At 40.1% G+C, this 15532-nt stretch overlaps 1 protein-coding gene across 8 annotated transcripts in view; it reads left to right on the top strand.

Moving 5' to 3' along the window:
• The window catches only part of LOC117792686 (putative transcription factor capicua), a 53252-nt gene extending 38932 nt beyond the window's left edge, over positions 1 to 14320 (top strand). For 4 of the 8 annotated variants that reach the window (XM_034632911.1, XM_034632912.1, XM_034632913.1 and 1 more), the window contains 13 exons: positions 820 to 1029; positions 1144 to 1268; positions 3622 to 4458; positions 5227 to 6608; positions 6673 to 6883; positions 6974 to 7300; positions 9938 to 10089; positions 11046 to 11475; positions 11529 to 11877; positions 12629 to 12792; positions 12871 to 13211; positions 13280 to 13457; positions 13853 to 14320. In XM_034632911.1, the coding sequence (XP_034488802.1) occupies positions 820 to 1029; positions 1144 to 1268; positions 3622 to 4458; positions 5227 to 6608; positions 6673 to 6883; positions 6974 to 7300; positions 9938 to 10089; positions 11046 to 11475; positions 11529 to 11877; positions 12629 to 12792; positions 12871 to 13211; positions 13280 to 13457; positions 13853 to 14007 (4861 nt within the window). In that variant the 3' untranslated portion in view covers positions 14008 to 14320. Of the gene's footprint in view, positions 1 to 819; positions 1030 to 1143; positions 1269 to 2658; positions 3502 to 3621; positions 4459 to 5226; positions 6609 to 6672; positions 6884 to 6973; positions 7301 to 9937; positions 10090 to 11045; positions 11476 to 11528; positions 11878 to 12628; positions 12793 to 12870; positions 13212 to 13279; positions 13458 to 13852 lie in introns of those variants that run through there. The other 4 variants (XM_034632915.1, XM_034632914.1, XM_034632918.1 and 1 more) reach the window with 4 other exon arrangements.
• Positions 14321 to 15532: the final 1212 nt, after the last annotated feature.

The raw sequence follows: 15532 nt of genomic DNA, 5'->3' as shown, positions 1-15532 counted from the left end.
AATATGTGTATTCAATATTACTGAAAGCAATTTATATTGCCACAATGACAAAAGATTTTAAGGATAATACAGTATGCAATTTAAATTCGAAAATTGAAAGAGATTTAAGTAGTTTTTTCATACAGTGCTGTCATAAAAGCATAGCAATTATAATCAGGGACCGTAAATAATAATTTTTTTTAAAATAAAATAAACACCCACTTAAAATTCTACTAGAAGAAAATTAATCGCAGCAAAATCTTTATAGTTTTAAAATCTGTTCCGATTTTTTTTTTTTTTTTAATCAATATAATGATTACTTTTGATTTTGATTTTTTTTTTTATCAAAAATAATTATTATGGTGTAAGTTTTATTAAATAACTCAAAACTAATGATTTTCCTTGCTGAAAAACATTAAAAATTTAAATAAAATCATTACCAAGTAATTTTTATAATATAACTTACAGTCCCTGATTATAATTCTAATAATGGAAAGAGATTTAAGAAAATTTCCCACAAAATAAAATTCAACTGCTTTCAAGTTTAGAGTAGTTATTAGTTAAAGTCTCCAGGGTCATATTCTAATTTGTACTTGCACGTAACATAAATAATAAGTTTAGCTTATGCTTTCTGCAATTTTGTGCTCTCTCTCTCTCTCTTTCTGTCGCTGCTGAAGCTGGCGTCAACAGTTTTGATTTGGTCGTACTTTTTTTTTTGTTAAGCAGAATTGACATAAACTCAATCCATTAATTATAATTACATATAGTACATATGTATGTATCTGTATCTGTATCTGTGTGTATTTGTGGGGATTTTGAAGTATGTACTTTCGTTGACAGATCTCAGGCAACGACGCCGCATCGCTTCAAGAAGGGCGACATTGTGGAATCGGAGTCCGGAGTGCGCAAGAAGTACAATGGAAAGCAATGGCGACGTCTCTGCACGCTGTGCATGAAAGAATCTCAGCGGCGCGGCTTTTGTTCCAGGCATTTGAATCAGAAGGGCAACAATGCGCTGCCCTCATCAACGGGGCCAGGTCGTTTTCTCAGGTGAATATAAGACATCCACTCTCTCTCTCTATCTCACTGCTCTAACGCTCTCTTTTTATTTTTTATTAATTTTTTTTTTGTCTCTTTTGATTGGTGCTCTCTCTGTGCTCGCAGTGATAGCCGATCGAGCAGCAAGACGCAAAACGATGAGGACACGTCACGCGACTCGGAAACATCGCCCAACTATCGTGTCACGGGTCGCTATGATCAGGAGGAGGCCGATGTGGCCGCCATGTTAGGTACGTGCAACTCCACTCACACCTCTTGACTTTTTATGACACCGTCGATTTTCGCTCCTCTCTTCTCGCTCTCTTCGCTTCTCACTCCGATCATAAAAGCAAGAAATTTGGTTTGAAATTTATTCATAGTTCGTTTCAATTCATTTTCAAGGCTGGCTTTTCCAGCCAGCTCCGAACTCAACTGAACTGAATTGAGTTTCTCGAACTCGAACTCAAATGGCCAAATGAGCGCCAGCTTTACCTGTTAATCCATCTTTGTTCACGCAATTACCCACACAGTTACACATGGTCAAGAGTGCAGCGCCGACTCTTAACTGAATCTGGGCTGTTCAGCCTTGTTATTCACGGCGCTTCTACAAATATGCGTTTTGTGTTGGCCTAGCTAACTGTTAAGTGCGCTTCCTTTTTTTTCTTTTTACCAAAATCAATTACAATTTTTATCTATAAGACTTGTATAGATTCTTCAAAAAAAAAAAAAAAAAAAACAATTGATACTGTAAATTTCAAGATATTCTGCAAATACATTTTTAGAAAAAAGAACAGTACAAATAAGTAATTGGTCATCAATAAAGCGTCATCTGCGATAATATCCATTTATTATAGGTACCACAGATAACGAAACCATCCGAAAATCTCAAAAATCTCCATACATTTTTGTGAGATTTTCGGTTGGTTTCGGTTACCCTTGTACATATATGATTTTTGGGCCATATTTTTTGGTCCCCTAAATCCTTTTTGTACTTCTTTCTGTCTTTTATAATAATATTATGTAATAATGCAAAAGTTTTAAGGAGCAATTGGCTTTATTACTAAAAATATAATTTTTCATAAAAAGTAGAATTTCTTCAGTATAAATGTTATACTATAAATTATACATAAGTGGTTAATTATTTTAAACCATGAGTATTTATGCAGTTAAACACATAAGACTGTATTTCATTTATTTTATCTACCAAAATGCTCATTTAAATTAATACACTAGATTAATCAAATAAATTCGTATTTACCTCTAACATTAAACCACGTTGAAAAAAGTTTCATTTATAAATAGTATACAGATTGCTTGTAGCGCATTCACACGATCGATGCAGCTGAGACTTTCACATTGCCTCGAATGCATTTTCAATTCTCTATAAAAATGCATATCATAAAGTTTTATTGTGGCAGAGCGACTGCTGACCATTTCACACACACACTCTCACACACACAAAGACACAGGCACACACGTACGCACACCTTTGGACAAAGGTCGTTGGTTTTGTTAAGGTTTTCGGGGCCGTGGCCGATGAGGGGTGCTATTGTTTGACGAGTGCGTGCTGCATCAGCAGCAGCAACAATAATAATAACGGCAACAACAACAACAGCAACGTTAGCTATCCACTTGAAAGTGTGACCGCAGTGTGATTTAAACGCAAAGGCATAGGCAGACGCAGCGACGGCGACGTCGGCGTTCGCAGCGACGCACACGCATTCCAATGCACCTGCAAACGATCGCAGCAGCGACGCGTTGCGTCGCGTCGACGCCGCCACTTGAAACGAACAATGCAGCGCAGGCGAAACAAAAGCGAGCTGCGTGCGAAGCGCAACAGATTCTTCTTTTCTTGTTATTTGCCCTGCCTTTGATTCGTTTTTACCTAAACAAAAATGCACTTGAGAGAGCGCGTTTACTCACACGCTCACACATGCACATGCACACACTGAGAGAAAGACACAGAGAGAGAGAGAGAGAGCAATCAGCACCCACACAGTCAAACAGTTACACAGCCACAACAGGTAAACAAACATGGACGTCGAGAGAGCGAACGCAAAAGAGCAACGCCAGCAACTGACGAGCGTGAGAGCGGCGGCGCTCAGTTTATGCTCGCTCAGTTGGATTGCTGGCCGTTCTTTTGACGTCGCGTCGTCGTCGCATTTTATGTTGAAAACTGTCAAAGGCAAGGCAAGAAGACAGAACAGAACGCGGCGCAAAAGCAAAAGAAAAATAAAGAAACTAAAGTGAATACCAATGCGAATGCAACAGACAAAACGATTGTGACAACGACGACAAAAAAAAAGAGTTTTCAACCAAATTAAATACGAAAATATGTGCAGAAAGTGATGCCAATCAAAGTATTGCTGTGAGGAGTGTGCGCGGAGTGCGAGGAGTGTGAGAAGGGGGCAGCCAAGCAGCGCAGCGATATGAACGCGTTCCAGGACTTTGAGCTGGGCGCTAAATTGTATTTACAGTGCTTATGTAATGAATTGCAAATGCAAACAATTGAAAATATGAACTTGCAAATATATCGAATGTTCCTTTTGTTATATTAACCCCTTCTATTTCGCTGTTTCTCTCTTTGTTTCCTACGATCTACAGTGTCACTGAGCAGTTCACGCTCTGCAACGCCATCGTATACATCACCCGTGAATCATGCCGGCGCCTCGCCGCTCAACGCCATCAACGCTCACTCTCCGGTCAATGTGTCCAACAACAGGCAAAACTTTTTTACGCCCATTGCAAATCAGTCGCAGCAGCAGCAGCAGCAACAACAACAACAACCTCAGCAGCAACATGTGAACACTGTTGCTGCCGTGCCGCTGGACAGCAAATGGAAGACAACACCCAGTCCGGTGTTGTACAACACAAATAGCAACAACAACAACAACAATAGTAACAGCAGCAGCAGCAACAACAACAATGGCTGGGAGAGCAGTCAAACAGTGCAGCAGCAACAGCAACATCATCAACAGCCGCCGCCACCGCCACAAACAACGGCTGTATCTTTGGTGATGCATGCACCACCACCACAACAGCAACAACAACTGCAACAACAACAACCACCTGCCGCTCATCTCAATGCGCTGCCAGCGCCACCTAGCGGCCATGCGACCAGCGTAATACGCATCTCAAGCAGCCAACAGCAGCAGCAACAACAACAATTGCAACAACCAGCGCCAACTCAACAGCAGCAACACCAACAACAGCAGCATGTTGTGGTATCCACTGCTGGTCTTCAGAGCTTTCATCCCGTCATTGTGAATGCCACGCAGTTGTCGCAGATTCAGAATTCATTGCCCGTTTCCGTTGCCCAACAGCAACAACAACAACAGCAGCAACAACAACTGCCGCCCACTTCGGTTTCGTTTCATCCACATCCGCCAACCACGCCCACATCCGTTGCCGTGGCACAGGACAAGGCGTTGCCAAAAAACGGTAAGTGCCACAAATTGTGGCAACTCGTATTTCGTTTGTCAGTTAAATGAATCGCAAAATCCAAAATTCACAATAAAAATTTAATACTAAATCGATAGTGCTTAAAATACATCGATAAAAAGTGCTTAACAAATTTAAAGAAATATTTATTAGTATTAATAATAGTTTCTTTGGTATTAGTTTAATAAAAAGTCGATTTAATAATATTTATTATGTGATTTAAATATATTTAACTAAAGTGACTTACCGACTTTAAGTTATCGGTAATTCATTACAATTACTGACAATTAAACAGTATTAAAAAATTTAATGAAATATATGCCTTTTAAAAATTACTATTAAATTTTTTTAAGCGTTGGCTAAAACTAAATCGATAAGGTGATGTCATCAAGTTATCGGTATTTCCTTACATTAAATGAATATTAATCAATATTTATTTTTTATTAATACTAAATCGATCATGTGATATCGATAACTTATCAGCAGTTCATTACAATTGCGGTCAATGAAATAATATTAATAAACTTAAGTATTCATTTTAATAAATCTTTTTAATTAAATGAAGGTTTATTAATATCAATAAACTTAAGCATTAATTTTAATAAATCTTTTTAATTAAATAAATAAAATAAATAAATACTAATAGATTTAAGCCAATAAATATTAATGTAAATACAAATTTTTAGTTATATAAAATTGATAATATGATATTGAAAGTTGTAAGCAATAAATTAATTAGCTCCTTTATATGTTTTATGATCCTTACAGGCTACAATGCGGCTAGCTATGCGTGGCACAAGCTACTGCCGCAAATGCCGGCCATGACCAAAGCACCGCCAGCAACAGCGGTGACAACGACAACAACGAACAGCAATTACAGCCTGGCAATGATGCAGCACCAACATCAGCAACATCAGCAGCATCAGCAACACCACCAGCACCAGCAGCAACAACAGCTGTCGCCGCAACAAACGCCACAATTGCCGGCAACAACGGCAGCACAACAGCAACCGTCGCTCAATCACAACAACAATCATTTGATTGTGCCCGCACCGCTTTCATCGCCGGGGAAGCCCCTCAACTGTTCGATGAATGACGCTAAGGCAGCGGCAGCAGCAGCGGCGGCGGCAGCAGCAGCAGCAGCAGCAACTTCAACTGCAACCAGCACTGCGGATGAGCCAGATGAGCCTGAGGAGCAGCTGGACGATGATGTGTTTGAGCCCACAACGCCCACTGTGGCATCCACATCGAATGGCAAGAAGGCAACGACGGCAGCAATGCGCTTGCCCACCTACAACAGCAACATACGCAAGCTGGATGAATGTCACGATGCCAGCGATGGTGTGGCAGGTGTGCCAACAACCTCGGCAGCCAAGCGACGCAGTCAATCGCTTAGTGCACTCCAACAGCAGCAGCAGCAACAACAGCAGCAGCAGCAACAACAACAGCAACAGCAACAACAGTCGACTGCAAAGGCAGCTGATAAGAAGGTGCGACGTCCGATGAACGCTTTCATGATCTTCTCGAAGAAGCATCGCAAGATGGTGCACAAGAAGCATCCAAATCAGGACAATCGTACGGTCAGCAAGATTCTTGGCGAATGGTGGTACGCCCTGAAGCCGGAGCAGAAGGCGCAGTATCATGATCTGGCCAAATCTGTGAAGGATGCACACTTTCAGCTGCATCCGGATTGGAAATGGTGCTCCAAGGATCGTCGCAAGTCCTCCACATCGGGCAAAGGCGGCGCTGCGGCCGCTGCCAATGCCACAGGTGATGGCAAGCAGCGTCTGGTCTCTGTTGATGGCTCCGATTCGCTGGAGGATGACATGTGCCCATCAACACCCGGTGGCAGTGGCAGCGGTGGCGCCCAAGCCGTGGAACTGCAGGGCGACATCATTCCACTGACCATTGACAATTATAACATTGCCTGCGATGAGACGCCCACAACCATTGCTGGCCAGGCACAGGGCAACTGCAAAGCCAAGCAGCCAAAGAATGAGCTGCAGTCCGATGAGGATGAGCATATGTTGGTGGTGGAAGATGAGCAGCCGCCGAATAAACTGGATCTGCAATGTCGTGAGCGTGTCAACGACTTGGAGATGGATGAATCGCCCTACGATTATCGCAAGCAACAGCAGGAAACGGATCAAGTAAGTCTTCTGAGTGACCAATCACTTAATATTTAATGCTCATCTATTTTTTGTGCATTTGCAGCGTCCGCAGGAGGATCATGCAAGTGCCTGCAATGGACAGGCGATGTCGGCTCCAGCGTCTGGAAGTGAGCGTGAGATAACGCTGAAACCGAAGGCCATTAAAGCTCATCCGGGGCTGGAGAGCACCATGCTGCCGTATCCACAGATGCCCATGTATACGCACTACACTAGTCCCAAGAATCCAATCGGTGTAACACCATTCCAACCCACAGGCGAGCAAGCACTAAATCCATATGCTTAACAAATGCAACAGTTGCTCATTGTTATTTTTTGTTTTGTTTTTTCACATCTATCATGTACAGGCGGCGCCTTCAAGTCGATGCCCATCAGTCCCAAAGGCAGCAGCAGTTCCTCCGGTTGCAAATCGGATGAACAACAGCTGCAGGCACACATCAAACAGGAGGACATCAAACAGGAGCCACCATCGCCCTATAAGCTCAATGGCAACAGTGTTGCTGCTGTCAGTCTCAACGCTGGCCCGCCCACCGGTGGAGTGATCAGTGCCCCACCGCCCACCAGTGCCGTTGGTGCCATCTTCAATTTCAATGTGCCAACTGCAACGGCTCTCAGCCAGAAGCAATATCACTATCCCATGCATCATGCTCTATGCAGTCCCACAGATGTCAGAGGTGAGTTTACAGCCACTAATTTATTCAGAAATTCTTTTATTTTAGTTTCTCTCTTTTGATGACTTTGTCGCTTTGAGCTAGACAGGGAATTATTCCATTTAATTTGAAAATAAATTCAGTTACAGGCCTTTTTCCATTTATTTTCCATAATTTGATTTAGCTAGCTAAATTTTTTAACTAGTTTTGTGGAATTCAACTACAAACTGATCTTCATTTTTTGGAAAACTATTAAAATTTAGTTCAACTTTTTGATTTAATTTTTTGAAATAGTAAAAGAAGAATTTATAGGGACTTCAAAATTTTTAATGGTTGTGTTTAGAATTTGTCCTATTAACTAACTATTTAGTTGAAACTATTAAAAACGAAAGTACAGATAACTTAATTCTTATTTTAATTGGTCTCTTTTTAACAACAATTGAAAATGCTGTTTCAATTTAAAAAAAAAAATAAAAATTAAATGCTATAAGAATTTGTTAGACAGCAGGATAGACTTGTAGACTCTATATTCTGGCTAGCTCAAAGCAACAAAGTTTGGAGTATTTCAGTTGAATATCTTTAATTTTCAGTTGTCGCTCTTATGTTGTTTCTATGTTTAGTTAAATTAAATAAAATTGGCATTATTTTTACTATGATTTGTTGAGTATGACATATGATTTTGTTGTGTTGCACAGTTATGTAATATTTTGTACACCAAAGACAAAATTAAGACAATCTGACCACGCCCACGCCCACACCCCCGCCCTCTCACCTGGCACCCATTTGGAAAATGTACATCAGAAGCTCATCTCGAATGTGTGTTTTGTTTTTATATTTTTTTTTTTAACAAACCATTTTCTGCATATAACATCTTTCTCTTTATACTTACACAACCTACTCACCTCACCTTACCTCACCTCACCTTATCTCACCTCACTTCACCCTGCAATCGATCAATTCTCTCGCCCTCGCTTTTACCTTTGTCCATTTCTATATCTCTCTCACTTGCGCTTCAATCACAACTCACAACAAAACCGATCAAAAAAAAAAAAGCTAAAGAACTTGAACAAAAGCAAAAACAAGTAAAGGACGAGCACGATAAAGACAACGATAACCAAGACGAGGCTGTAGACGAAGAGGATATCGATGAAGACGACGACGAGGATAACGATGACGATGACGAGGATAACGATAACGATGACGACGACGACGACGACGATGATGATGACGAACAGTTTATGGATGAGCTGGCACGTGTGACAAAAGATTTTGATGGCATTGCCCAATATACGATTGCCAAGCCAGCAACTCCGATGCCCACGGTTACCGTTACGACGACCACGCCCTCAAATGTCAGTGTCAGTCAGGCGCCGCCTTTGAAGCGCAAACAATTCACCATAGTGCGCTCACTGACGCCGCTGCAGCCGGCAAACTCACCACACCAACAGTTGAAGCATCTGCATCAGCGACGCGTCGAAACGCCGCCAACAGTCATCACACGCGTCCCAACGCCGACGCCGACGTTGACGCAGACGCAGACGTCGACAGCGACAGCGACGTCCACGTTTGCAACGTTGCCGCGCAATCATTTCACTATTATACGCACACAACATGCAACAACACCACAACATTTACAATCCCAACTACAATTGCAACGACAACAACCACAATTACAACGACATCAGCAACATCAACATCAACAACATCAACAACAACAACACCAACATCATCATCACAACACACCGCCGCCATTGTTTTTCAAAAGCTCAAAAGCTCAGACATCAACAACATTAACATCATCAAGCACAACAACAACAGCAACTACAATGACAACAACAACCACTACCACAAACACCAACACTACAACAACAATCAGTCACAGTAACGAGCAACTTATTAAATTTTCCAATAATTTCAATAACTCTGCTGCAACAACAACATCAACAACAACTACAAACAATACTAACACCAACCCATCCTCAACAACAACATCAACAACAACAACGAAAACGTCCATAATACGTAAATTGTTGACACTGCAAGATGCGAGTAAAGCAACCGGACGTGCCGCCATTTTGTATGATGCATTGGTGCTGGACACGTTGCATGGCAATGACGATGACGATGACAACCACAGCGATATAGCGGAAATTGCAAATGCAACACAGCAACAACAGCAACAACAACAGAAGCAGCAGAAACAGCAGCAGCAACAGCAGCAGCAAATGAACGTGTCGACAGCAACAACTGTGCAACAACCGGCAACAATGTTGCTCATTACCGATGTGAACAGTTACAATCAGCAACATGTTGCTGCCTCAAGTGCAGGTGCAACACTGCGTCCATTGTCGTTCATCAGCATCAATGCTTGCAACAAAATCACGCTGCCGGCCAACACACGCATTCTGACAACAACGTCAACAACAACAACGCCCGCACTTACCGTGCTAACCAAGGCGATGGCGCCAGCAGCAACAACAACAAATCATAGTACTAATAAAGCCCAAGAACTAACCATAACGGCCACTGTCAATTCGGCCACAAATTGTGGCAATAACAATAACAGCAACAACAATAGCAATAACATAAAGAGCAACAGCAACATTAACAACGATGCGACCACCATTCTTATGATCAACTCAAACTCAAACTCATCCGCAGCTCACCAGGCCTGTGTGCCCAACTCCCCGGCGGCAGTCAGTCTGGGGCATGCGGCCAGCATTGCCACACCGCCCGCATCGGCGCCGGCGCAAATTTTGGGTCCAGCGGGTCCAACACCTCCTCAGAAAATGTTCTTTGCCATGGGTCATCCCGTAAGTAAATACCTTAAAATCAATATATCTAACACATCTGCAATGCGTGGAAAAGCAAATAAAAAAAAAAAACACCCTTTTACAATGCAATATAAATAAATTTTCTTTGGTAAAGTTGCTAGGTCAAAGAGTTGTCAAACTTCCAACTGTCATAACTTGAAGAAAACTGACCCGATTCTCAATCGGAATGTCATTTTGAACATGATATGGTCTCTTAATTCATACTGCATTTAAATTTTACAAAATTTTATTATTTTTCGACCATCATAGCCATGGTTCTGTCTTAATGGTAAGGGTCCCCCCTTTGAAATTTTGAAAATTCAAAATTTTAAATCTCAAGTTTTTACTTTTAATCAACTCCTTATATCGTAATTGGTATAAAACAACACTTGAAACTTGTTTCTGAGACCTTTCATTTTTTTGTAAAAAATCATGTCAAAATTAAGAAATATTTTGACTTGTAAAGTTGCTAGATCAAGGGCATGAGCAACTTCGAGCTGTCATAACTTTGGCAAAACTGCACCGATTTTCAAGTGGAATGTCATTTTGATCATGGTTTGGCCTCTTTATTCATTCTGTATTCAAGTTTAGTTCATTTAGAAAATTTTATTATTTTTCGACTATCGAAGCCATGGTTTTAAGTAGATGCTAAGGTTTCCCCCCTTTAGAATTTTAAGAATTTAAAATTTTTAGCCTGAAATTGACTTTTTATATCGTATTTAGTATCAAACAACATCTTAAATTTGATTCTCAGACCTTTCATTTTCTTGTAAAAACTCATGCCAAATTGGATAAAAATGTTGAAACTATCATAACTTTATTAAAACTCAATCGATTTTCAAGCGAAATACTATTTTGGGCTCTTAATTCATGCTGCTTTCAATGTTCATACCCGTTGTGTGATATAAATTCGTGATTTGTAATATTTGTAATAATTAAATATTTACTTATTATAGTATCCACTGCTGCCGCGTTCTCATCAGCAGAGCACTTCCAGCCTGGAGCACCTGCAGCTGGAGGCTTTTGCACCTAGCTACCTCTTCAAGAAGCACAACGGTGGTCTCGGAGTGCAAGGGGCACCTCCTCTGCCGCAGGTTAGCGGACAGACGACCATGCTGTTGCATGGTTATGCGCCCAGCAGCCAACACAGCCAGGATCAGCAGCCGGCAAGCTCGCCATCGTACAAGTCAATGCCCTCCACACCCAAGTCGGCGTCTTATCATCTGAGTGCACCGCCCGATTCGGCGGGTAAACGCAGCTGCGATGCCATCGCTGCCGAGGATACCGATGTTGATGTGGATGTGGATGCCGATGGTCATCCGTTTGTCCTGGCGCCGACGCCGGCACAACTGGGACGTGCACCGCTGCAGCGTCGCAAGAATCTATGTATGTATATGTCAGTAGATCTAGCAAGGATCTTTCTAATTAATTCCATGTAGCTCAAAGTAAATCGGACAACAATGTGAACGCCAGTGGCGGATATGGAGTCAACAATGGTCAGCACATTGGACGCAAGCTGCACTCGCCCACGATGATGGATGTGGCCACCTCATCGCCAATTATTGGCCATGTGAATAGTAGCAGCCTCAGCTCGGCACTGCCAACGCCAACCTCATCGACCACCACGCCCAACAGCGATGAGCAACTGCCTCTGACGCCGACAGCCATAAGCAACATGGGCAACATGGGCAACAACTCAAGTGGCCAGTCCAAGTCGCCGCTGAGAAATGTGCCTGCTTCTGCGCCTGCAGTGGTTGCTCACAAGAAGAAGAGCGATGAAGTAAACAAGTAAGCTTGAAATTACAGCCAGACCAGTGATGACAACTATTTTTCGGAAAAATAGGACAAAACGACCAAACAAAACAGGGGAAAAAGGCTGAAAAAAATCAAAAATACGACAGAAAATAGGACAAATAGTTTTTTAAATAAATTTAATAGTTTGAGGGCATCCTCGATTATTTTCTCCGCGGCCTTTTCTCTTAGGTGCTTGTTAGGTAATTGACGAAGATGTCAACAAGACTCGAGCCGACGCAATCCCAATTTTCAGAAGATAAAATATACATATATATGAATAATTATATAATATACACATTGATCTTATGGTTAAAATAGCATTTAACGTCAAGACGGTTGCTTAATTTTTTTTTTTACTAAATTAACTCATAGCATAAGTGAGTAGTTCCAAAAAATAGTTATTGCCTGCCGAGTCTTGATATTTTTTAGCTTCGGTCTAAAACTTTGGCGTATTTTCAACATTCTGCCATTTTATTAGGTGAATATTTGCGTATTGAGAATCTGTTTTCATTTTAATGACGTTTCCGATCTGACATATTCCCAAAATTGACAGAATAGAATATTTTTGGGTTCGAAGAACACGATCTAAATAAAGTACAGATTTTCGGCTAGAGGATGTTGAAGATTTTTAACGGCTAAAGGAGTTAAAAATAGGACAAATCTATACGAAAAAAGGCCAAATTGGCATCACTGAGCCAGATCCACATGATTCACGTGCTAATTCCTATTACATTTCTTCTTTTAGCGTGCTCAAGCAAGTGGACTTTGAGAAGAAGTACAAGGCTCTACCTCAGTTCAAGCCGGAGGATTGCCAATCGCCCAGCGCCATTGCTGTGCCCTCCTCGCCGCGCGTCTATGGCACCAACTATCGCAAAAAGAATGCAGTACCGCCGCCAGTGCAGAAGCTGAGTATGTTGACATCACTATAGAATCCACTATGCATATCCAAACTGTGGCAAATCAATTATTAACCAGTTCTTTATACAGTGGGCGAGGATGATTCGATTGATGAGCCCGCTTCGGCGCCGCCGACAACCACACAGCGTTTCTTTGGTGCAGACTTTAACAATGATCTGAGAGGTAAAGCACATAGCCCACATATTTGCGATAGCCGATCAGGAACTAATCTTCAATTTGCTGCAGAACTTGAGACCGGCGATCAAACGGGACGCTCCCCCCGGACACCCAAAACGCCGTTGCAGAGCGCACGCTCCGATGCCAGCGAGAAGGGACACCGCAAAGTGCTGGAGACACGCCGCAATTTAGTTATGCAACTGTTCAACGAGCATGGCATGTTTCCAACCGCACAGGCCACCATTGCCTTCCAGGTTCGTAATTGCTCGCGTCATTTATCTCAAAATTATGGTCCTAATACAAATAATTATCCCTGTCATAGACCAAACACATTGATGTCTTTCCACGCAAACAAGATCTGCAGCTGAAGATACGCGAGGTACGCCAGAAGGCGCTTGGACATCCAGCCTATACACCCCATTCGGCCGGTCCTAATACGCCTTCCGACTCCAACTCCTCATCGGCCACTCTGAGCGCCAATCTGAATGCAGCATCGTCAGGTAACTATACGGATTTATGGTTAGGTCGAATCAATTATATTATTTGAACGATTTTTCTAAATTTTAATTTTAAATTTAACAAAAGAAAAAAGTTTACTGAATAATTTTTTATCAATAATAAATAGTTTTGTTGCAATTGTTTTTAAAATCAGCAGAGATGTAAATAATGAAGAATCTATTTATAAAGGGATGCCACAGAAATCGAAACCAACCGAAAGTCTTCCAAAAATATATGGAGATTTGAGAGATTTTTGGTAGGTTTCGCTTTCGCAGCTCTGTTAGTGTATTAAGTTGTTGTATATTTATTTCATATTCTACATGCTTTGTTGCATGTGAGAAGTTTATTTTTATCAACTTTTAATTTGATTTTTTTCTTTTGTTAAAACATTGTATAGATGTTTTTCCATATTACTATACGGCAGGTATGCACCAACAACATCAACAGCAGCAGCAACAACAATTCGCTGAACAACAACAACAACACCAGCAGCAGCAGCAACAACAACAACACTTTGCCACAGACGAATCATCCAAGCAAAACAAACGATAATGATGGATTATCGTTTTAATGGATTACAGGATCAGGACGTGAACGAATTTGATTAGCTGCGAGTGACAAATTACTTAAAACTAGTAAAAGAATTAAGCAAACAACAATAATTGCAGCAACGCACACACACACATACACACACACACACACACACAGACAGACACACATAGATACAGCACATGCATCAGATGCATATGGGCAACAACAGAAATAGTTTATATTTAAAAGAAAAAAAGCAAACACAAAATCGAACAGATAAAAAAAATTAACCAATTTTAATTACAATGTACTACACATATAACAGAGACAGAAATATTAATAAAAAGAAAAAGAGAGAGAGAGTGGGAATGAATTTATTAAGCAGCTTAATAAAGATAGAAAGTGAAAGATTGAGTTTCCAGTTAGAAGGTAGAACTTTATGAAGCATATATATGAAGTACACACATAATGGAAACGATTGTATAACGATTTAGTTATTAATTTACAGGCAAACCAACAAACAACAAAAAAGCAACCACAATGAATACCATAAAACAAAAGAATAGCTCATAAGCTTTAAACTTAACTTAAATTGCACATTATTTTAAAGTGTATTTAGCACAAGTATAAATGCAAACAATTGTATAAAACAAAAAGATTAGAAAAAATAGTAAAACAAAAGAAATCGTTAACGAACATTGTAAAATGTATGGAGGAAATTGTAGTTGTATTGTATAATTAGTCATAACGGTTTTTGAATGAAAAGAAACTGCACGAAAATGCTTTTAAATTGTCAACTTTTTTCTTTGAAAAAAAAAATGTATCGGAAAAAAGAAAAAGATTTTTTTAATTTGTATGTACATTACTTTTATTATTATAGCCCTTATACTATTCTGGCTTTTTTTTATACTGTTGTCTATTTAATTTGAATAAACAAATTTTATTTATATAATTACAAATTTTTATACGGTTGTTAGACGGTTGTTTTGTTTATATTCGAACATGAAATTGTATAATTGTAAAAAATGCAAAACTCTGTCAATCGAAGAACAAGAACAATAGCAATAAACAAAAAGTTGATCGAAACATTTGCAATTTGTAAAAGAAAGAAAGAAAATGATTAAACACAAAGCTGTCTTCCACTGTTGCTGCAATACATGAATTATTAATATTTTAATTGTTTTTATTATTATTACACAATTAATTTTAATTACGTAGTTTTCTGTGTAGCTTTGCTTATTTAATTGTATAAATAGAGTGTGTGACTGCGTTTAATTTTAAATTAAATAAATACCTTTTGGCTTTCAAACATAATATTATTATATTAGTCTGTACAATTAGTTATTAAACAAGCTTTAAACAAATTTCAAAGCATTGACAAGCATATTCAATGGCGTTCTTCTCGTTTACTTTGAAATAATGAATGCCAGAAACTTTGTATTATTATGTGTGTATAACTTGAAGTGATGTGTCTGTTCGTCGTGCAAATGTATTGTTTATTTACAATCTAATTTCGATTTCTCGAATGATTTAAATGTTTCCCTCT

The sequence above is a fragment of the Drosophila innubila genome (assembly GCF_004354385.1).
Source record: "Drosophila innubila isolate TH190305 chromosome 3R unlocalized genomic scaffold, UK_Dinn_1.0 2_E_3R, whole genome shotgun sequence".
Lineage (NCBI taxonomy): Eukaryota > Metazoa > Arthropoda > Insecta > Diptera > Drosophilidae > Drosophila > Drosophila innubila.
Note: the sequence above shows the minus strand (reverse complement) of the source record. Positions and strands in the feature narration are given on the sequence as shown.